The sequence below is a fragment of the Oncorhynchus mykiss genome, chromosome 8 (assembly GCF_013265735.2).
Source record: "Oncorhynchus mykiss isolate Arlee chromosome 8, USDA_OmykA_1.1, whole genome shotgun sequence".
Lineage (NCBI taxonomy): Eukaryota > Metazoa > Chordata > Actinopteri > Salmoniformes > Salmonidae > Oncorhynchus > Oncorhynchus mykiss.
The window spans coordinates 54,614,804-54,638,414 of NC_048572.1; the positions used below are offsets into that span (position 1 = coordinate 54,614,804).

At 44.6% G+C, this 23,611-nt stretch overlaps 1 protein-coding gene across 3 annotated transcripts in view; it reads left to right on the forward strand.

Annotated features, from left to right (window-relative positions):
- Nucleotides 1-23,611, forward strand: part of LOC118965528 (SPRY domain-containing SOCS box protein 4-like) — a 112,163-nt gene that overhangs the window by 56,851 nt on the left and 31,701 nt on the right. For all 3 annotated transcript variants that reach the window (XM_036985697.1, XM_036985698.1, XM_036985699.1), the window contains one exon: nucleotides 8,785-9,721. In XM_036985697.1, coding sequence (XP_036841592.1) covers nucleotides 8,989-9,721 — 733 coding nt within the window. In that variant the 5' untranslated portion in view covers nucleotides 8,785-8,988. The remainder of the gene's footprint in view (nucleotides 1-8,784; nucleotides 9,722-23,611) is intronic.

Genomic DNA, 23,611 nt, shown 5'->3' on the forward strand with positions numbered 1-23,611 from the left:
GCGCTGCGTGAGGGAAATGGTGGTCACACCACACACTGACTGGTTTTCTGATCCAAGCCCAACTTTTTTTCCCCCAGTCATGTGAAATCCATGGATTAGGGCCTCATTTATTTACTTAAATTGACTGATTTCCCTATCCTTTCCTTAACTCAGTATAATCTTTGAAATTGTTGCATTTTATGCTTGTTCAGTGTAAATTCAAACTGATATATTGGTGCAATTATTTTTAACCAAGAGCTCAATGACTATTAAAATGCCCATAAAGGCTAGTAATCCAAAACACATGGCATATCACAGTGCTCTGTGTGTTCCTGAAGACATCTCTGCCAATCAAGCATTCATTGATTGCAGCAATGCAAATTGCTTGGGCCGTTTTGTCGGCGGCATTATATAATTTGTACCCACTGATAGGGTGTAAGTGCTGTTTTACCCTTCGCTGATGATTTATTGTTGCTACATAGAGCGGGATGAAGAAACAAAGGCACAAAGAAAGGGGTGGGCGTCGGGGGTACTCAAATATTATTTGAGACGGTTTGGTCACACATTTCCTATGTGGCAAATTCCAGATGTCAATTGTCATCGTAGAAAGAAACCACCTCGTGTCCCATGCATGGTTTTTATGTTCAGTTAACATAATTTAAATCTATGGATTTAAGGCATCTGTAATAGAATATACATATACTGGTCAAAAACGTGTAGACATTACTAAATGCATTTCTATAGCTTCCAAAATATTTTTACAAGGTGGGGGAGTGCCAAGATAACCTTGTTGGCTTCTATACAGCGACCCTGGCAGACATCTAGTGTATGTTCACATTGTTTTGTTCACGCCCCTCTTGTTGGCGGAGCGTATATTTAAGCCGTTTTAAAACTTATTTCCTGCAAGTTAAAAAAATATATTTCTTTTTCATTTTGCGATGTCTCCTCTGTGTTCATATGAGTGGCTCAAACATTGCAACCAAATCAATGGGGACCCCTGTGGGTCTAGGCCCATGGGCACATAATCTGCCCATGATAACTACAATGTTTAGATATGTTAACTTAGCTACCATGCTAAAGAATGTTAGCTGACATGGTCTAGTTACAACAAAAATGGTATAGAATCAATCCCTCTGTCGAAGACACTTGGACACGTACTCAGGCTGACTGGCTCTAGTTCAGGCAAATGAGAAATAAGTGCACTAGCTATCCGGGAGGCTAAAGTTGGTTACTTTAAGGAGCAGTGCTCGCTCTGTGGGTCTAACCCCAAGAAGTTCTGGGAAACGGTTAAAGACCTGGAGAATAAACCCTCACAGCTGCCCGTGTCCCTAAATGTTGTGGTTGTTACTGACAAGAAGCACATGGCTGAGCTCTTCAATCACCACTTCATTAAGTCAGGATTCCTATTTGACTCAGCCATGCCTCCCTGCCTGTCCAACATTTCCTCATCTCCCACCCCTTCCAATGTGACTATCCCCGATGCTTCTCCCTCTTTTTTTTCCCCCTGCCCAGCTACAAAGTTTCTCCCTGCAGGCGGTCACTTGGACGAGGTGCTAAAGGAGCTCCTTAAACTTCTTTAAGGTTGCTGCCCGTACTATCGGCAGCCTTTCTCCAACCTTTTTAACATGTCTCACCTTTCTGGGGAGGTTCCCATTGCTTGGAAGGCAGCCACGGTTGGTTCTTTATTTAAAGGGGGAGATCAAGCTGATCCTAACTATTATAGGCCTATTTCTATTTTGCCATGTTTATCAAAAGTGTTGAAAAAACTTGTCAATAATCAACTGACTGGCTTCTTGAGGTCTATAGTATTCTCTCGGGTACGCAATCTGGTTTCCACTCAGGTTATGGATGTGTCACTGCAACCTTAAAGGTCCTCAATGATGTCACCATTGCCCTTGATTCTAAGCAATGTTGGGCTGCTATTTTTGACTTGGCCAAAGCTTTTGATACGGTAGAACATTTTGTTCTTGTGGGCTGGCTAAGGAGTATTGATGTGTCTGAGGAGTCTTTGGCCTGGTTTGCTAGCTACCTCAAAAGAGTGCAGTGTCTCAGCCACTGCCTGTCACCAATGCAGTACCCCAAGGCTCAATCCTAGGCCCCTTGCTCTTCTCAATTTACATCAATAACATAGCTTAGGCAATAGGAAGCTCTCTTCCATTTATATGCAGAAGATAGTCTAATACTCAGCTGGCCCCTCCCTAGATTTTTTTGTTAAACGCTCTACAACAAAGCTTTCTTAGTGTCCAACAAGCTTTCTCTGCCCTTAACCTTGTTCTGAACACCTTCAAAACAAAGGTCATGTGGTTGGTAAGAAGAATGCCCTTCTTCCCACAGGTGTTATTACTATCTCTGAGGGTTTAGAGCTTGAGGTAATGACCTCGTACAAGTACTTGGGATTATGGCTAGACAGTGCACTGTCCTTCTCAGCATATACAGTGCCTTGCGAAAGTATTCGGCCCCCTTGAACTTTGCGACCTTTTGCCACATTTCAGGCTTCAAACATAAAGATATAAAACTGTATTTTTTTGTGAAGAATCAACAACAAGTGGGACACAATCATAAAAGTGGAACAACTTTTATTGGATATTTCAAACTTTTTTAACAAATCAAAAACTGAAAAATTGGGCGTGCAGAATTATTCAGCCCCTTTACTTTCAGTGCAGCAAACTCTCTCCAGAAGTTCAGTGAGGATCTCTGAATGATCCAATGTTGACCTAAATGACTAATGATGATAAATACAATCCACCTGTGTGTAATCAAGTCTCCGTATAAATGCACCTGCACTGTGATAGTCTCAGAGGTCCGTTAAAAGCGCAGAGAGCATCATGAAGAACAAGGAACACACCAGGCAGGTCCGAGATACTGTTGTGAAGAAGTTTAAAGCCAGATTTGGATACAAAAAGATTTCCCAAGCTTTAAACATCCCAAGGAGCACTGTGCAAGCGATAATATTGAAATGGAAGGAGTATCAGACCACTGCAAATCTACCAAGACCTGGCCGTCCCTCTAAACTTTCAGCTCATACAAGGAGAAGACTGATCAGAGATGCAGCCAAGAGGCCCATGATCACTCTGGATGAACTGCAGAGATCTACAGCTGAGGTGGGAGACTCTGTCCATAGGACAACAATCATTCGTATATTGCACAAATCTGGCCTTTATGGAAGAGTGGCAAGAAGAAAGCCATTTCTTAAAGATATCCATAAAAAGTGTTGTTTAAAGTTTGCCACAAGCCACCTGGGAGACACACCAAACATGTGGAAGAAGGTGCTCTGGTCAGATGAAACCAAAATGGAACTTTTTGGCAACAATGCAAGACGTTATGTTTGGCGTAAAAGCAACACAGCTCATCACCCTGAACACACCATCCCCACTGTCAAACATGGTGGTGGCAGCATCATGGTTTGGGCCTGCTTTTCTTCAGCAGGGACAGGGAAGATGGTTAAAATTGATGGGAAGATGGATGGAGCCAAATACAGGACCATTCTGGAAGAGAACCTGATGGAGTCTGCAAAAGACCTGAGACTGGGACGGAGATTTGTCTTCCAACAAGACAATGATCCAAAACATAAAGCAAAATCTACAATGGAATGGTTCAAAAATAAACATATCCAGGTGTTAGAATGGCCAAGTCAAAGTCCAGACCTGAATCCAATCGAGAATCTGTGGAAAGAACTGAAAACTGCTGTTCACAAATGCTCTCCATCCAACCTCACTGAGCTCGAGCTGTTTTGCAAGGAGGAATGGGGAAAAATTTCAGTCTCTCGATGTGCAAAACTGATAGAGACATACGCCAAGCGACTTACAGCTGTAATCGCAGCAAAAGGTGGCGCTACAAAGTATTAACTTAAGGGGGCTGAATAATTTTGCACGCCCAATTTTTCAGTTTTTGATTTGTTAAAAAAATTTGAAATATCTAAATGTCGTTCCACTTCATGATTGTGTCCCACTTGTTGTTGATTCTTCACAAAAAAATACAGTTTTATATCTTTATGTTTGAAGCCTGAAATGTGGCAAAAGGTCGCAAAGTTCAAGGGGGCCGAATACTTTCGCAAGGCACTGTATCAAAGCTGCAGGCTGAAGTTAAATCTAGACTTGCGGTTTCCTTGTAATCACAGCTCTTTCACCCCAGTTGCCAAATTAACCCTGGTTCAGATGACCATCCTACCCATGCTAGATTACAGAGACGTAATTTATAGATCAGCAGGTAAGGGTGCTCTCGAGCGGCTAGATGTTCTTTACCATTCGTCCATCAGATTTGCCACCAATGCTCCTTATAGGACACATCACTGCACTCTATACTCCTCTGTAAACTGGTCATCTCTGTATACCCATCGCAAGACCCACTGGTTGATGCTTATTTATAAAACCCTCTTAGGCCTCACTCCCCCCTGAGATATCTACTGCAGCTCTCATCCTCCACATACAACACCCATTCTGCCAGTCACATTCTGTTAAAGGTCCCCAAAGCATACACATCACTGGGTCTTGTCTTTTCAGTTCGCTGCAGCTAGCGACTGGAACGAGCTGCAACAAACACTCAAACTGGACAGTTTTATCTCAATCTCTTCATTCAAAGACTCAATCATGGACACTCTTACTGACAGTTGTGGCTGCTTTGTGTGATGTATTGTTGTCTCTACCTTCTTGCCCTTTGTGCTGTTGTCTGTGCCCGATTAATGTTTGTTCCATGTTGTGTTGCTACCATGCTGTGTTATGTGTAACTGACTTGCTATGTTAGGTCTCTCTTTATGTAGTGTTGTGATGTGTGTTCTTTATTTACTTATTTTTAATGCCAGGCCTCTGTCCCTGCAAGAGGCCTTTTTTTGATAGGCCATCATTTGTAAATAAGAATTTGTTCTTAACTGACTTGCCTAGTTAAATAAATAGTTGTTTGCAAAATGGCAACTTGTGCATTCTACTGGGTTCTTTAAAAGAAAGCTGTGACCCCGCGTATTGAGTCCATTCTGGATCCGGACAGTGTTCCGCCTGAGTATGGCTGGCGTATGTAGTATTTTTGGAGGGGTGACTGGAGGGAGAGTGGCTAAATAAACTGACAGGGGAAGTTGGAGGGAGAAGGATGGAAATAAAGGGATAGATTGAGAGCTCTCCCGTCGTTTTCTCCTTGGCTTAATAGGATCAACGGCCCCCGTTAGCAGTGTGGAGTATCCTTCCTTATCTCTTAGAATTCCACAGGATGATTCATCTTTGTCTGTATTTTGACATACTCTAAAATAATAACATACTGCGTACAATCTACCTACCGCTGGCATATCCTCACTAGAATTTGATCTCAATTATGTAGACGCTAACGGTTGTTGTCGAATAGTTTGTAAAGGCTTTACTCTCCACTGCAGTTAACACTTCATAGCAACACACACGCCACTAATTGGAACCAGGGTTGCTAGGTATGTGTTGGTCTGTTTAAGCACACACTGTTTTGGATTCCCGTTAACAGGCTGGTCTGGGTTATTCCTCCTGTGAAGCCGACAGACCGTGATCTTTTTGGTAATTTCCCAAACATTCTTATGAGTTTTCCCTAGAAGTCCTCCATCTTGTGTTTGTGTAGCTCTTCCGAGGTAATGACTCTACTGTGACAAATAATGTCCGTGTGAAGGAGCTGTGTCAGAGTGAGATTGCGTGTGTGTGTCACATCAAAGCCCGTCTCCCCAGTCAGAGCATTTTGGATATGCATGAAAGCATGGCTCTAAGGCAGAAGGGACCGAGCAATGATTTTATACACGCATTATGCAACTGATTTTTTTTTAAAAGCGTTGTTAGAGGGAAGGTAGCCAAGTCACCCCCACCCATGTTACGCATCCCTTTGTTTGGTTCTGTCTTTTTCAGTGACTTTCTCTGGTCTGTGGCTTCGCTCTAGTTCTTGCTCTGTCCTTCGTTCGCTCTTGCTCTTGTGCGCGCTCTCTTGCTTTCTCTTCATATACCTCCATTTCATCATGCTTTTCTGTCTCCCTCAAGAAAGAAAAAATATTATTTAGGTCTTTCCCATCCTATATGCTGTCCTTTCTGCTCCCCTAACTGCCATACCTGTCTAGCCCAGCTAAAGGAAGGGATGATGACAGAGAAGAGCAGACTCTCCTAAATAAGTCGTCAGAAGGCTGGGGGGAGCGAGGGAGTGTGCCAGAGATGGGTGAGAACGAGAGGGAGAGCGGTCTAACTCAAACGGGATGGTAGGATCTAAATGTAAACAGCTGGTATGTTGCAGCTCTTCACTGCAACCTCTGGGTCTAGCCCCCTTCAGAGGGGTAACGTGGTGTTGCAGGTCAGAGGTCAAGCACCCCCTTGAGGAAGCAGTAATGCATAGGTTACCACCCACGTGCCCCCCCAGACTGGGTCTAGGCCAGCTTAGCTCGATGTAGAGGAGCCATCTGGGGGAAATGGGAGGAATAGACATGCTGTGTACACTCGAGGTCGACCGATTAATCGGAATGGCCGATTTTAATTAGGGCCGATTTCAAGTTGTCATATCAACCGGAAATCGGTATTTTTGGACACCTATTTTGCCAGTAAAGAAATGTACACCTTGATTTAATCTTTATTTAACTAGGCAAGTCAGTTAAGAACAAGTTCTTATTTTCATTGACTGCCTAGGAACGGTGGGTTAACTGCCTCCTTCAGGGGCCGAACAACATATGTTTTCACTTTGCCAGCTCAGGGGATCCAATCTTGCAACCTTACAGTTAACTAGTCCTTGTGCACTCCACAAGGAGTCTGCCTGTTATGCAAATGTAGTAAGCCAAGGTAAGTTGCTAGCTAGCATTAAACTTATTTTATAAAAAACAATCAATCATAATCACTAGTTAACTACACATGGTTTATGATATTACTAGATATTATCAAGCGTGTCCTGCGTTGCATATAATCTGACTGAGCATACAAGTATCTGACTGAGTGGTGGTAGGCAGAAGCAGGCGCTTAAACATTCATTTCGTACGTTTTGCCAGCAGCTCTTCGTTGTGCGTCAAGCATTGCGCTGTTTATGACTTCAAGCCTACCAACTCCCGAGATGAGGCTGGTGTAACCGAAGTGAAATGGCTAGCTAGTTAGCACGCGCTAATAGTCCTATAATAACTACAACCTAAAACTTCTTACCTGGGAATATTGAAGACTCATGTTAAAAGGAACCACCAGCTTTCATATGTTCTCATGTTCTGAGCAAGGAACTGAAATGTTAGCTTTCTTACATGGCACATATTGCACTTTTACTTTCTTCTCCAACACTTAGTTTTTGCATTATTTAAACCAAATTGAACAGGTTTCATTATTTACTTGAGGCTAAATTGATTCTATTGATGTATTATATTAAGTGTTCATTCAGTATTGTTGTAATTGTCATTATTACAAATAAAATAAAAAAATTGGCCGATTTTTAATCGGTATCGGCTCTTTTGGTCCTCCAATAATTGGTATCGGCATTGAAAAATCATAATCGGTCGACTTCTAGTGTACACACACACACACACACACACACACACACACACACACAAAGGGGTAAACGCAGGCAGGCCACTTCTGTATTTTTATCCCCCACTAATTTGGCTTTTGACCTGTCAGATCAGCTGTTTTGCCAATTATTTGGGAAAATATCAGTATTGGGCTACCTGTGTAAACGCAGCCATAGACTCAGATAATACGGAGAAAGACACTTGTACAGAACTACACCTAGACACACACACACACACGACTACAGTTTGGCTACAGTTACTAGCTAATGACATTCTCCCAGAAACTTCCATAAGAACCCAGCCCTAACCCACCTGCCCACTTATGACACACTCGGAACAGTTAATTGGACACACCGACACAGACACACACTCCCTGCTGGGAACTGAACTCTCTGGTGCCACACACACACTGCCAACTCTCATGACCTCATTCCTCTTCTCATTTATTGGGAGGAAGACCGAGAGAGGGGAGGGGGGGCAGGACTCACAGCTGTGTGGCTGTCTGGCCGTCTGGTCACCCCCCTTCCTGTTAACTTACACAGACAGACCTCTCTCTCTCTCTCAGGCAGTTGCTGACCTCACTCTGTCTGAGTGTTGTGTTGTACAGTACTGCATTTGTGTCTGTGGATATTAGCTTACATAGCAACAGTAGACCTGTATTTCAGTTTATCATCTGTGTGTACAGTACTATATAATATTACACACACACACACACACAGCTGACGTGTGTGTGTGTGTGTGTGTGTCTACCCCCAAGCGGTGTGTCAGTCTGGTATGAGTGTCCCTTTCCCTGTGTTCAGGAATAGCTATCCCTCATTCCTGGAAGAGAATGATGTGTCATTTCAGCTGAACAGGAAGTGTGTGTGTCCCAAACAGGAACTGCCTGCTATTGTTACATAGGGCCCTAGTATTTTTAGCTTATCAGCCAATCTTCCATTATCTAGTTCACAGAGCGTTATTTTTCACATCACCATGGATCAATGATGCTGCGGCAAGGAGGGATTTTGTTTAAATTTTCTTTTTTTTGGTTTTGGAAACTCGGATGAAGCAATATATTTAAAATATATATATTTTTTTTGGCCGACTCGGCTGCTTTTCTAAAAGGCGGTTATTGAAAATGTATTATCTAAAGGAGCATTAGTGTCCTCGCAGTTCTACTCTAGGGGAAGTATCTCACTTTTGGTGTGTTTTGTTATAGCTCTCGTTCTCTCTCTGGTCTCTAGAACTTTTTTTTTAGTGTGTTTTGCAAGGAGGCAGCGATTTGGGCCAGAACGGCGCAGTCATAAGCTGTAACGTACCCTTACATGCACTCACATTCCTCTCTCTCTGCTTTCTCCTCTCAGGAGTGTTGTTGGCGGCCCCCTTTTGAAAGCGGCGTTGTGGAGTCTGCCACCGACAGGAGTGCGTCATCACTGCTCCCTGTGGTTCCCCTGGTTACTGCACCGAAAAATCTGCTTTAATGAAGTAACGCCGGGGTGACAGAGGACCGAAACCGACCCAAACTAACACCTTCCTCCCTGCCCCTCTCCCCCTTTCTCGCCGACACCATGGGTCAGAAGATCTCTGGAGGCGTCAAGTCAGTGGACAGTCGTGGCGAGGGTGGCTCGCCCTCCTTCCGCCCGTCGACCCACCGCCGGCACCTCCACCCCGAGCTGCGGGGCCCTGACTTCTACAAGCCGCCGCGGCTGGACTTGCTGCTGGACATGCCCCCCGCGCCCCCTGACCTCCAGCTCCGCCATGCCTGGAACCCGGAAGACCGCTCGCTCAACGTTTTTATCAAGGAGGAGGATAAACTGACCTTCCACCGCCATCCTGTAGCGCAGAGCACCGACTGCATCCGCGGCAGAGTGGGCTATACGCGGGGGCTCCACGTCTGGCGGATCCACTGGCCGGCGAGACAGCGAGGGACACACGCTGTGGTGGGAGTAGCCACGTCCGACGCCCCCTTACACTCGGTCGGCTACACGGCACTAGTAGGCAGTGACTCGGAGTCCTGGGGGTGGGACTTGGGCAGGAACCGACTGTACCACGACAGTAAGAACCGGGCCCAGGTTTCCCTACCTTCGTATCCGTGTTTCTTAGAGCCTGAGGAAGCTTTCGCATTGCCGGACGCTCTTCTAGTGGTGTTGGATATGGACGAGGGCACGTTGAGTTTCATGGTGGACGGACAGTACCTCGGTGTGGCATTCAGAGGCCTGAAGGGGAAGAAGCTGTACCCGATCGTCAGTGCCGTGTGGGGCCACTGTGAGATCAGCATGAGATACGCCAACGGACTGGATCGTAAGTGTCCTCCTCCTCCCCCCCCCCCCCTTCATCTCTGCTATCTCTCACAGGAACTAATAAGTAGAGGTATTTTGCAATGCGTCATTGTATAAGATGGTAATACAATGATAAAGAAAAATGCTCATTACCACTGATTTGCCAGGATATTAGAAGCAGCATGGTAGGAGGTCCTTTCAACCAAAGTGATCACGAAGGAGAGCAGCTGAGGAAAGGAGGTCTTTAAAGCTGGGATCATCAACTAGTTTCAGCCCCTGGCCAATTTCTTGAGTGGATGGTCAGGGACCCGGAAACATATTTACAAATCATTTGTATTTTATTTAACTAGGCAAGTAAGTTAAGAACAAATTCTTATTTTCAATGACGGCCTAGGAACAGTGTAACCCGTCATTGAAAATAAGAATTTGTTCTGCCTGTTCAGGGGCAGAACGACAGATTTGTACCTTGTCAGCTCGGGGATTTGAACTTGCAACCTTTCGGTTACTAGTCCAACGCTCTAACCACTAGGCTACCCAAACGGATGTAATATTGGACAAACATTTCAAACCTTGCTTATATATATCTATATATCACTCAGTTATGCGTGTGAGTACTTTGGAACAGCTTTCCAAAATGTAAGTCACTTGGAGCTGATTTGCTGGTCTTTTTAGAATGTCTTTTTTTTTATGTCCAAAAAGGGACTTGGGACAAAATGTCTTTTTTTTTCTCAGACCTTGTGGGCCAAATAAGTTTGGGAAGCCTGCTTTGAGGGGTGGGTGGAACTTTGCATTGCGACATTATAGGATGCTTTCCTGGAATAACTACAATTACTGTTCAGAACATCAGAGGTCAGATACAGACGCCAAACAGAACCATATCTGCCTACAGTATCTTGTTCTGTCATTATCTACCCATAAAGAGGGAGTGTGGACACTGAAGTCATTTAGCTTCGCAATGAACAGGGTTCTTTGTTTACTGCACTGTTGATATGTCACGTTTAATTTGATAACGCATACAGCCGTACCACTTTGAGATATAACACATTGTATGATAGTATAGAAGCAGTATATCAATTCCAAATGACGAAAGATTAAAAACACGTGAAGACTTCTGTGGTGGTCTTATATCTAGGGCTGTGATGGTCATGGACTTTTGGGTGACGGTAGCACATTTTTCTCCTCCGCCCCTGACTATGTGCTGCCATAGAAAAAAATTATGAGCATCCCCATTCTAGTCAACGATGGCATAGTGGGTGGACGAGCGGTCATTGCGAGTGTACCCATAGGAGAAAAGCAGGAAGTAAATTATGTATTTATTCAACTGACATTACAAAGTTAACATCAGCCACATCCAGTTAAAATCATTTGAATGAATATTCTGCTTTAACGTGGAAATTGAATGGAAATACCAGGCAGCCTTTGCGAGTGTACCCAAGCGTTTACCAGTCAAATTGACAGAATTAGAAGTACCAAGCCCGTTCTATGCGGGATGTTGCCATGGCAGCCGAAGACAGATTTGCTTGTTTCAGCAAGGAGTAACCGAGTTGAATCACATTGTTAAGAGTCCATGTTATGGCTGAAACTGACTCGACTGCACGAATGCCCGGATGTCTCCATTGCACACACAGTATGCAGTGCATTCGGAAAGTATTCACACCCCTTGACGACATTTTTTACATTAGGCTTATTCTAAAATGGATTAAATAAAAAATACAAATCCTCAGCATCTAAACATAATACCCCATAATGACAAAGCAAAAACTAGTTTTTAGTAATGTTTGCAAATTTATTTAAAAAAATAAACGTATCACATTTAAGTATTCAGCCCTTTACTCGGTACTTTGTTGAAGCGATTACAGCCTCGAGTCTTCTTGGGTGTGACGCTACAAGCTTGGCACACCTGTATCTGGGGAGTTTCTCCCATTTTTTTTCTCTGCAGATCCTCTCTAGTTCTGTCAGGTTGGATGAGAAGTGTCGCTGCATAGCTATTTTCAGGTCTTTCTTCAAGTCCGGGTTCTGGCTGGCCTACTCAAGGACATTGAGACTTGTCCTGAAGCCACTCCTGCATTGTCTTGGCTGTGTGCTTAGGGTCATTGTCCTGTTGGAAGGTGAACCTTCACCTCAGTCAGATCCTTAGCAGGTTCTCATCAAGGATCTCTGTACTTTGCTCTGTTCATCTTTCCCTCGATCCTGCCTAGTCTCCCAGTCCCTGCCGCTGAAAAACGTAGGGATGGTGCCAGGTTTCCTCCAGATGTGACGCTTGACATTCAAGCCAAATAGTTCAATCTTGGTTTCAGCAGACCAGAGAATCTTGTTCCTAATGGTCTGAATTCTTTAGGTGCCTTTTGGCAAACTCCAAGCGGGCTGTCATGTGCCTTTTTGCTGAGGAGTGACTTCCGTCTGGCCACTGTACCATAAAGACCTGATTTGGTGGAGTGCTGTAGAGATGGTTGTCCTTCTGGGAGGTTCTCCCACCTGGAGCTCTTTCAGTGACCATCTAGGAAGTCTTGGTGATTCAAAACTTCTATTTAAAAATGGAGGCCACAAAAATGGAGGACCTTCAATGCTGCAGAAATGTTTTTGTACCCTTCCCCAGATCTGTGCCCCGACACAATCCTGTGTCCTGTTTTTGCACTGACATGCACTGTCAACTATGTGACATTATATAGACAGGTGTGAGCCTTTACAAATCATGTCCAATCAATTGAATTTGAAAATAAAAGAGAGCCGCACACTCTAGGAGCTCCGATGCAAAAATTGAATTACCAGCTCTTTTATTTTCAAGTTTTCTACTCCGCCAGCCAGCACCTCGCCTAAATAGGTGTGCGTTTCTTTTTCTTCTAGATCAATCAATTGAATTTACCACAGGTGGACTCCAATCAAGTTGTAGAAACATCTCAAGGATGATCAATAGACACAGGATGCACCTGAGCTCATTTTCGAGTCTCATAGCAAAGGGTCTGAATACTTGTGTAAATAAGGTATATGTTTTTTATTTAATACATTTGCTAACATTTCTAAAACTGTTCGCTTTATCACTGTGTGTAGATTGAGGATTTTTTTTATTTTTATTCAATCCATTTTAGAATAAGGCTGTAACATAACATGGAAAAAGTGAAGGGGTCTGAATACTTTATTCTCAGCAAAAAAATGAAAGGACCCTGTCTTTCAAAGATAATTCATAAAAATCCAAATAACTTCACAGATCTTCATTGTAAAGGGTTTAAACACTGTTTCCCATGCTTGTAGGCAATTAAGGTCACAGTTAGGAAAACTTAGGACACTAAAGAGGCCTTTCTACTGACTCTGAAAAACGGCAGAAGAAAGATGCCCAGGGTCCCTGCTCATCTGTGTGAACGTGCCTTAGGTATGCTTCATGTGGCCAGGGCAATAAATTGCAATGTCTGTGCTGTGAGACATCGAAGACAGGGAGACAGGACGAACAGCTGATCGTCCTCGCAGTGGCAGATCACGTGTAACAACACCTGCACAGGATCGGTGCATCCGACCATCACACCTGTGGGACAGGTACAGGATGGCAACAACTGCCCGCGATACACCAGGAACGCAAAATCCCTCCTTCAGTGCTCAGACTGTCCGCAATAGGCTGAGAGAGGCTGGACTGAGGGCTTGTAAGGCCTGTTGTAAGGCAGGTCCTCACCAGACATCACCGACAACAACGTAGCCTATGGGCAGAAAGGACTGGCAAAAAGTGCTCTTCGCTGATGAGTCGCGGTTTTGTCTCACCAGGGATGATGGTCGGATTCGCGTTTATCGTCGAAGGAATGAGCGTTACGCCGAGGCCTGTACTCGAGTGGGATCGATGTGGAGGGTCCATCATGGTCTGGGGCGGTGTGTCACAGCATCATCGGACTGAGCTTATCATTGCAGGCAATCTCAACGCTGTGCGTTACAGGGGAAAAAAATCCCCCCTCTTGTGGTACCCTTCCTGCAGGCAATGCCACCAGCCATACTCCTTGTTCCGTGCGTGCCTTCCTGCAAGACCAGAATGTCAGTGTTCTGCCATGGCCAGCGAAGAACCCGGATCTCAATCACATCTGGGACCTGTTGGATCAGAGGGTGAGGGCTAGGGCCAGCCCCCCCCCCCCCAGGTGCCTTAGTGGAAGAGTGGGGTAACATCTCACAGCAAGAACTGGCAAATCTGGTGCAGTGAATGTCTGTTGTTGAATCTTGTTATATTCATACAAATATTTATACATGTTTGCTGAAATAAACGCAGTTGACAGTGAGAGGACATTTTTTATTTTACCGTTTATTTTATTTTCAATGGCCCCTCTTCATAATGAGTAATGCTGTCAATTTATTGAAGTGCTGAGTCCTTGAGAAATCCAGCAGTCCCCGAGGCCCTGTGACCACGACACAGGTAGTAACTTTGTGTGAGGCTTTTATCTTGTACCTGGATACCGTTTTTTTAATTAGGGGCTTACATCTTATGTCCTCACAAGACCTCCTCTCATTATAGAAGTCTAACCATTCTTCCTTCATATAATATATTTCTCAACACGTGGTGAGAATCGCCATGTCTTCCTCTGGTCTCAGTTTAAACATTCTCTTTGAAAGACTTGTTTAAACCCCCCCCCCCACACACACACACCTGCAAAGAGTGTTCTCATAACACAGACTTTTGATCTGAACCCCCCCCCTCCCCCCCCTACAGAGTCATATCTGATATTACAACATGGAATGTTTTTGTCTGTTGCTGGGTGGAAACCGAAAGGAAAAAAGCCCCTGTAAAGTTTGCTGTGTTTGTTCTTGCTAGATGAGCCCCTTGGTGTCTGAGACCAGAGGAAGACCTGGGGATTCTCACCACACACACACACACACACACACTGACCTTTCTTTGAAGTTGTAAGGTTTGTTAAACCTGTAGTTTTCATACCACTGCGCACATCAGGTGACTGTTACGAATATTTTGTACCGCAATGGCTTATGTTGGTCTTTTCCTGAGTTAAGGCCTTGTTCAAAGCAGCCCATTTGTTATCCAGAACGGCTTTAACCGAACCGTTCACATTTACCATTTTGGTGCTGTTGAATATCACGGATTGGAGCCGCAATGGTCTAGCTCTGAGAATCTCGAAGCCTGTTCAAAGCACCCGTTTTAAAAGTATTTTCAGTGCCTGAAAAATGCTTTTAGACAGTTGAAAGTGGGCTTTCAAGCTTAGTGCTGAGAAAGTAGAACGAATGTTGAAAGCTCTCCTTGAAAGGTGGTAGTGTTAAAGAAATGGCTGCCGGTGTACAGTAGGAGCTGAAAGCCTCGGCTAAAGAGCCGTTTTTGAAGATGTGACGCGCCTTCATGCGTTTACACGTGTCTGTGTGCGCGATGGTGTTTTTGTGTGAACGCCTGTGTGCGCCTTAATGTTTCTGCATGTTTTGTGCACTTACGTATGCATGTTTTTGAGTAGGCCTAGGTCTGTGGGTGTGTTAGCGGAGGGGGGGGGTGTGCGTCTCTCTGATTTATTTATATGCCAAGGCATGACCATCAGAATAATGAAATTCTGCCTTTTACAGAAGGAGAAAGAGGGAGAGATTGAGCAACAGAATGAAACACGAGGGCTTTGAACTTTTCAGTCTATAGCATCTAAATGAGAACGAAGGCACAATAAACGAGCTGGGGAAGTAGAGACATATGGGGCGACATGCCATGCATCACTATGCTCCCATGATATATATTGAGAAATATGTGGATTTATTTGAGGTCACATCCTGAATCAGATGATTGTGATCGGGATGCTTTCAATTTACTGTGATACAACAAGGAAGGTAGATACCCTTAGACAAATGCTACTTTTTGGTGGAGAGAAATGTAGAGATGGGAAAGCTAGTTGTCCTCCATAGCAGTGTGTGTGATTTAAGAGTTTTTTTTTTTTTTTTTTTTTTTTTTTTCTGGAATTGATATAAGACGTGACTTTAAAAAAATAGATGCACATTTTGAGCACTGCCAACAAGTGATGTTTAGATTGTTGGAATTGAGATGAAGTATGAATTAAGCTAGCAGCAGCTGTTGTTTTAGCACACTTGACTCACTGTTATGAAGTCTTCATGAATGTCTGTCTGCCACTGGGATGTGTGTGTGTGTGTATGTATGTGGATCTGCTCCTGTTTGTGTGGGTGTTTGCTTGTCTCTGTGGACATGTATTTATTTTATTTTTGCTTGTTGGCGTGTGTCTTAGTACACCGTGTTTGCTTGTCCCCATGGGAGTCTGTGGACTGTGTGTAGGAGGAAGCCAACAACTGAGTTTACCCAGAAATCCCCTGGAATTCTCTGATGGCTCTGTGTGTTGATTTGAAGTGGGTGAAATGAACGCTCTGACTGGGGTGAGCTTCCAGAGCAGAGAAAGGAAAGGCGGCGGGGATGGAGAAGAAGGGACTCTGCTGTCTGAGGTCCAGTGTCTGTATTGGGAAACTAATGTTACGCCCAGTGGGCTTTGGCTGAGACGCATGCAGCCACTGTATGTATTGCGTGTGCGTCATTGTATCATATGTGCCTTCATCCCATCCAGTGATGCTCATAGAGCCCCAGTGTCGTGAACAGCGGGGTGGGACAGGCACAATGTTGTGTGTGGGTAATTTATGTGAGCGGGGAGAGCGTCTGTCAGACAGGGAGCCGTGTGTGTCCTGTGTTTCTCTCGCCACAGAGCCCCAGTGTGTGTCTGATCAGTGGGCTGAATCTGTCTGGTGCTTTGCTACTGATGGGGTCCCCCCTCTGGTTCCCAGGAATGTGCGTCAGACAGCTGGTTCTCTCACACACACACACACACACACACACACACACACACACACACACACACACACACACACACACACACACACACACACACACACACACACACACACACACACACACACACACACACACACACAAACACACACACTGAGACCTCACTCACCCCTTATCATAACCTCAATGATTCACCTAGCTCATGACTGTCAGCCAGTGTGTGGTGGGGACTGTGTTCAGGACTTTGGAGAGCCGTGTGAGTGAGAGACGGTCCTCGGAAGTAATGATTGTGAGACGGGAGAGCCATGTGTATGTCTGTCACGTAGCCCAGTGTGTGCGTAGGTTATAGTTCTAGGCAGATCCAGAAAGGAGTGTTTCCAGAGTAGAGTGTGGTGCCAGGGATGCCTGTGTGTCTGGGGCTCTGTGTGTGTGTGAATGGTAATGCTTGGCAGTACATTAATGACTTTATGTAATAGGGCTTCCCGCATTGACGAATAGTATGGAGCTTATTAGATTGATGGATTGCAACGCAGAACATGAAGAAATTCACAGCCATTGTATCTCCCAAAAAAGCTGTTTGGCTTTTCTCATCTTTTCTGCTATGGCCTATTGCCCCCGAAGTAGTTCAACACGATGGGCTACTTTAGTTTGCACAGTTTCTCAAAGAATAAAAATTTGTTGTGGTCCGGATACATGGCTGCTATTTAGCTTGAGTTACGACCTTATGTGACCTTTGGTGTACATCTCCCATTAACATTGACACATTTTACATGAATGAACCAAGCATCACAATAAAGTTATTCCTCTGTCGTGCTCTGTATCTCACAGCAGGCAAGTTGGTAATAAGCAGATAATGTACTCTACGTCCTCCTCGCTTGCCGCTATGGTGAACAACACGGATAAAGCAGCAATATACAGGTAAGTGATAAAATAAAGGAAACGCCATACATGGTGTCTTACTAAATAGGGTGTTGAGCCACCAGAACGGCGTCATTGGCCTAGATTCTCCATGTGTCTGGAACTCTATTGGAGGGATGCGACACCATTTTCCCATAATTTGAGGTTTTCTACCACCACAAAACACATCAGGCGCCACTCCAGAATCTCCCAGAAGTTTATACATGACCCTAACCATGATTGGATGTTAATTGTACCTAAAGACATAGCAGCTCTGTTTCTAGATCCTTAGCAACATTGCAGTATTTGTATTTCTTTTTTGTTACTTCTTACGTTATCCCAGACCGTTTTTGCATTAGTTTTTATTATCACAGAGGTGTTAACTCACCAGAACAGAAATACAACTTTCCTGAAATGGATTCTGTTGTTCATACACACACCCCCCCCCCCCCCCCCCCCCGCCCCCCCCCGCCTATCCCGGAGGCTGCTCCAAGACACCGTCCGCGGAGAAGAGGTATTCGGAGTGGTCTTCTAGTCTGACTCGGGAAGCCTGCACATCATCCACCGCTTCGTAGTATATGTTCAGTCCCTGGACAATTGCAGTACATTCGTAAAGTATTCCGGTCCCACAGTTGACGGTACATGTCAAAGCAAAACCCAAGCCGTGATGTCGACGGAATTGCAGGTAGAGCTCCGAGACGACATGATTGTGTCGAGGAACAGATCTGGGAAAGGTACAAAAACATTTCTACAGAATTGAAGGTCCCAAAGAACAGTGGCTTCCATCATTCCTAAAATGTAAGTTTGGAACTACCAAGACTTTTGCTAGAGCTGGCCACCTGGCCAAACTGCGCAATCTGGGGAGAAGGGCCTTGGTCAGGGAGATGACCAAGAACCCAATGGTCACTCTGACAGAGCTCCAGAGTTCCTCTGTGGAGATGGTTGTCCTTCTGGAAGGTTCTCCCATCTCTGCAGCACTCCAATCAGGCCTTCATGGTAGGGTTGCCAGACGGAAGCCAATCCTCAGTAAAAGGCACATGACAGCCTGCTTGGAGTTTGCTTAAAGGCACCTAAAGGACTGAGAAACTGAATTCTCTGGTCTGATGAAACCAAGATTGACTGCTTTGGCCTGAATACCAAACGTCACGTCTGGAGGAAACCTGGCACCATCCCTACGGTGAAGCGTGGTGGCAGCATTATGCTGTGGGGATGTTTTTCAGCAGCAGGGACTGGGTGTTTAGGGTTGAAAGAAAGATGAAAGCAGTGAAGTACAGAGGGATTTTTGCTGAAAACCTGCTCCAGAGTGCTCAGGACCTCCAGACTGGGGCGAAGGTTCACCTTCCAACAGGACAATGACCCTAAGCGCACAGCCAAGACAACGCAGGAGTGGCTTCAGGATAAGTCTCAATGTTCTTGAGTGGCCCAGCCGGAGCCCGGACTTGAATTTGAACAAACATCTCTGGAGAGACTTGAAAATAGCTGTGCAGCGACGCTCCCCATCCTACCTGACAGAGCTTGAGAGAATCTGCAGAGAAGAATGGGAGAATTCCCCCAAATACAAGTGTGCTTGTAGCATCATACCCAAGAAGACTTGAGGCTGTAATCGCTGCCAAAGGTGCTTCAACAAAGTACTGAGTAAAGGGTCCGAATACTTATGTAAATGTGATATTTTAGTTTTTTGTATTAATCTAGACACCATTCTCCATAATGACAAAGCGAAAGCAGGTTATTAGAAATGTTTGCTAATTTATAAAAATAAAAAACATTTCTTATCTCGATAAGGGTTCAGACCCTTTGCTATGAGACTCGAAATTGCGCTCAGGTGCATCCTGTTTCCATTGCTCATCCTTGATCTTTCTACAACTTCATTGGAGTCCACGTGGTAAATTCAATTGATTTGATGAGACTTGGAGAAGCGTGCACACACACACACCTGTCTATATAAGGTCCCACAGTTGACAGTGCATGTCAGAGCGAAAACCAAGCCATGAGGTCGAAGGAATTGTCCGTAGAGCTCTGCGACAGGATTGTGTCGAGGCACAGATCTGGGGAAGGGTACCAAAAAATGTCCGCAGCATGGAAGGTCCACAAGAACACAGTGTCCTCCATCCTTCTTAAATGGGTGACGTTTCGAACCACCAAGACTCTTGCTAGAGCTGGCCGCCTGGCCAAACTGAGCAATCGGAGGAGAAGGGCCTTGGTCAGGGGTGTAACCAGCAACCTGATGGTCAATCTGACAAAGTTCCAGAGTTACTCTGTGGCGATAGGAGAATCTTCCAGAAGGACAACTGCAGCACTCCACCAATCAGGCCTTTATGACGGAAGGCACTCCTCAGTAGAAGGCACATGACCGATCGCTTGCGGTTTGTCTAAAGGCACCTAAAGAGACCCGGAGCATGAGAAACAAGATTCTCTGGTCTGATGAAACCAAGATTGAACTTTTTGGCCTGAAGGCCATGCGTCACATCTGGAGGAAACCTGGCACCATCCCTACGGTGAAGCACAGTGTTTTTCAGAGGCAGGGACTGGGAGACTGGTCAGGATCGAGGGAAAGATGAACAGAGCAAAGTACAGAGATCCTTGATGAGAACCTGCTAAGGACCTGACTGGGGTGAAGGTTCACCTTCCAACAGGACAACAACCCTAAGCACACAGCCAAGACAACGCAGGAGTGGCCTCGGAACAAGTCTCTGAATATCCTGGAGTGGCCCAGCCAGAGCCCGGACTTGAATCCGATCAAACATCTCTGGAGAGACTTGAAAATAATCCTACCTGACAGAGCTTGAGAAGATCTGCAGAGAAGAATGTGAGAAACTCCCTGAAATACAGGTGTGCCAAGAAGACTGAAATCGAGGCTGTAATCGCAGCCAAAGGTGCTTCAACAAACTGAGTAAAGGGTCTGAATACTTAGGTACACGTGAAATTCCTCATTATGGAGTGTTGTGTATAGATTTTGTCCCTTTTTAGAATAAGGCTGTAACATAACAATTTGGGATAAAAGGGTGTCTACTTTGAAGAATCTCAAATATAAAATATATTTAAATGTAACACTTTCCATGTGTTATTTCATAGTTTTGACGTCTTCACTTTATTCTACATTGTAGAAAATAAAGATTAACCCTTGAATGAGTAGGCGTGTCCAAACTTTTGACTGGTAGTGTATATATGCGGTGGTGTCAGGAAGACCCAAAAATAGTCAGACTACAGTCACCCTAAGTCATGGACTGTTCTCTCTGCTACCGCACGGCAAGTGTTACCGGGGTGCCAAGTCTAGGTCCAATATCCTTCACAGCTTCTACACCCAAGACATAAGACATAAGACTGCTGAACAATTAATCAAATGGCTACCTGGACTATTTGCATTGTTTGTATTTACACTGCTGCTACTTGCTGTTTTTTTTATCTATGTATAGTCACTTTAATCCTACCTACATGTACAAATTACTTCGGCTAACCTGTACCCCCACACATTGACTCGGTACTGGTACCCCCTGTATATAGCCTTGTTACTTTTTTTTTTTATTACCATTTTAGTTTTTACTTAAGTTTATTTAGCTAATATTTTCTTAACCTACAATGCAGTTAAGAAAATAGAATTAAGGGCTTGCAGGTAAGCATTTCACTGTAAGGTCTACACCTGTTTTATTCAGCATTTCAAGTAGAGGAGTGGACTTGGCAGTCCTTTTTGGGGAAGGGACACGGTACAGCTGTGGCAGATGTTTCAGCCTTCCCTGTCCTGTGGGAGTTTGTGGCACAAACATGAGGATTCTCTCATCTCTCTCTCCCTGTTGAAAACACGGTGAGAAGAGAGAATCTCTCTCTCTCTCTCTGCCAAGCTAAATATGAGCGAGATTAATTTCTCACTCTAAATATTTGATGAAAGTTATGCCAACACTATCATTTTAATTAGCATATGTGTGTGAAAGAGAAGGGGGGGGGGGGGGGGGGGTTGGACAGAGAAGATTGCTATCAGCGTAAAACATCTAAGAATAGGGCCAGGAGTTTTTCCTGGCGTTGTCATTTAATCTGGAAACACTCCTGGTCCTGAAGCATGGGCTCTGTGTATTAGAGCCGCATCTATAACAACTGGTACATGACCCTTTTAACTGTTTATTATAAAGCATGTTTTAAAGCTTGGTAGGAAGACCATGACCGTGTGTGTGTGTGTGTGTGTGTGTAAGCTCCGTGCCTCCATGCAGCCCCCATCGCGTGTTCCAGGACTCTGGAGAGAAGCTGCTACCGCTAATGGGTGCTTGGCTAGTGTCCAGCAGACAGACTGGAGATACTCTAGGGAACAGGGAGAGTTTGCGCATGAGGCTAATAGCAGCTTTGCCCAGAACTAAGCGCTAACCCTACTGTGCAGCAGCACACTGTTAGCGTTGAGCTCTGGATAAATGCCAACTCACTAACGGCCTGGCTGCAGGGAGCTGGTTGGCTGGCAGCTCACAGCTTGGGCCACTTCCTGTTATGTTGACTGATCTATAAATCATCTAACCCGCACTGGTTTATGAATGGATCCTTATTGTATAGAGAATTTGAAAAAATGCCACTTCTGGCCGTGTACAAAACTGAATAAATAGGAGGGAAAGCCAATGGGGTCAACTGCCGGAAGAGCAGGCCAACGTGGAGAGAAAATAGTTTTTCAAGCGTCTCCGGCATAGCAGGTCCATACGCCTAGGTAATATTCCGTTTAGCAATAGTACATCCTAGCACCAGGGTGTTGCATATTCGAGGCTACAAATGCCTTACGTAGTTGGGTAACCTGATTTAAGTAGTTCAGAAAAAAGCGAATGCTTGAGGGGATGTTTCAGGTAGGTTTGTGTTTCATAGGATACCGGTACTACTACTACTACTACTACTACTACTACTAGTAGTACTAGTACTAGTAGTGGTGGTGGTTAAGGAACACTTCAGGAGGAAGTTGCGGTGTTTCGGTCTTTTTTCTCCCCCTCTTCCGTCGCTCTTGCTCGCTCTCTCTCTCAAAACAATGTTCATCAGCATCTAAAGCGACGACAGGGCTGTGTAGATTGGGAGTCATTGTACAGGGAATCAAAGCAAAGCTAATTGGCACATTTTATAAAGAGGAGGAAAAAAAGAGTCGGAGAGAGAGGATGTGGTGTGGACTTGCATGCACACAATGCACAGAACACCGGAACACACACAAACACGCTGCACACACAAAAAGACACGTCACAATGTGTATATTTAAAACATGATTTTTTTAGTTTTCATATAAATTGAGTAATAACCTTACTATACTTACCATACTACTACATAAGTCAAAGATTCACAGGAAGACCATCTCTGCAGATGACGCCAACACCCCTGGAATGGCTTGCAGTTTCCCCATCCGTATTAAGAGCCACTGGTCGCTCACACTCTGCTCAGAGAACTCCCTCTTCACTCTCCTGTAAAAGTCAACCTTGCATCACATCTCCATGTGCTTGTGGAAGAAGACATTTCCTGCTCAGGCAGGTTGTGGTGGTGGTGGAAGCTGGCCATGTTTAGGGACTTCCAGTACCACTCACAATGTAAGACCTTGTAGAAGCTCGGGAGGGCCTAACCTAAATTCACACAACACCCGTTGTAGATTTACCTAAATGAATATGTGGAATGTTGAGGAATACTCTAAAATAAGCAATGATAACCCTGACAAGATTACGCTATTTGAGTCTTACCATTTGACAATGATATTTGATAGTCTTGCAGGAAGGTACTAATGTCCCTGTGGAAACCATGGTCCCATAGCATTTTTAACATGGAAATAGTTATGTCATTCAGCCTACAGTCGCAGCCAATGTGTGGTGTTCAATGTAGGCCTGCATTCCGTGAGAAAACATGCAGGGCTTGACATTGACCTGTTTATCTACTTCTCCTTCTGACAAGGTGACTGAAAATGTTTGACGCAAGAAACCATAAAATGCATTATTACAGAGCGTCAGATAAATTATGCTACCCTCTGCCTATTGGATACTTGGCTTATTCAAGCATGTCTCAAAAAAACAACACTGCCCCTTTTTTTAAGAAGGGAAAACAAATCTCTTTACTTGAATCACTTCCCCATTGATCTATAACTGGGCTAATAACTAACCAGCACAGGATATGAACAAACGTGCCCATGTGGCTACAGGAAGCTCTCGCGTTGATCTCAAAACAAGCGTATCTACTCACTACCCACTGATGCTTTTATCACAGTCCAATTCAAAGTGAATGGCACAGAGCCATATATGGCAATGCTCTATTTGCATATAGGCCTACTGCAACTCTAATTTGGTT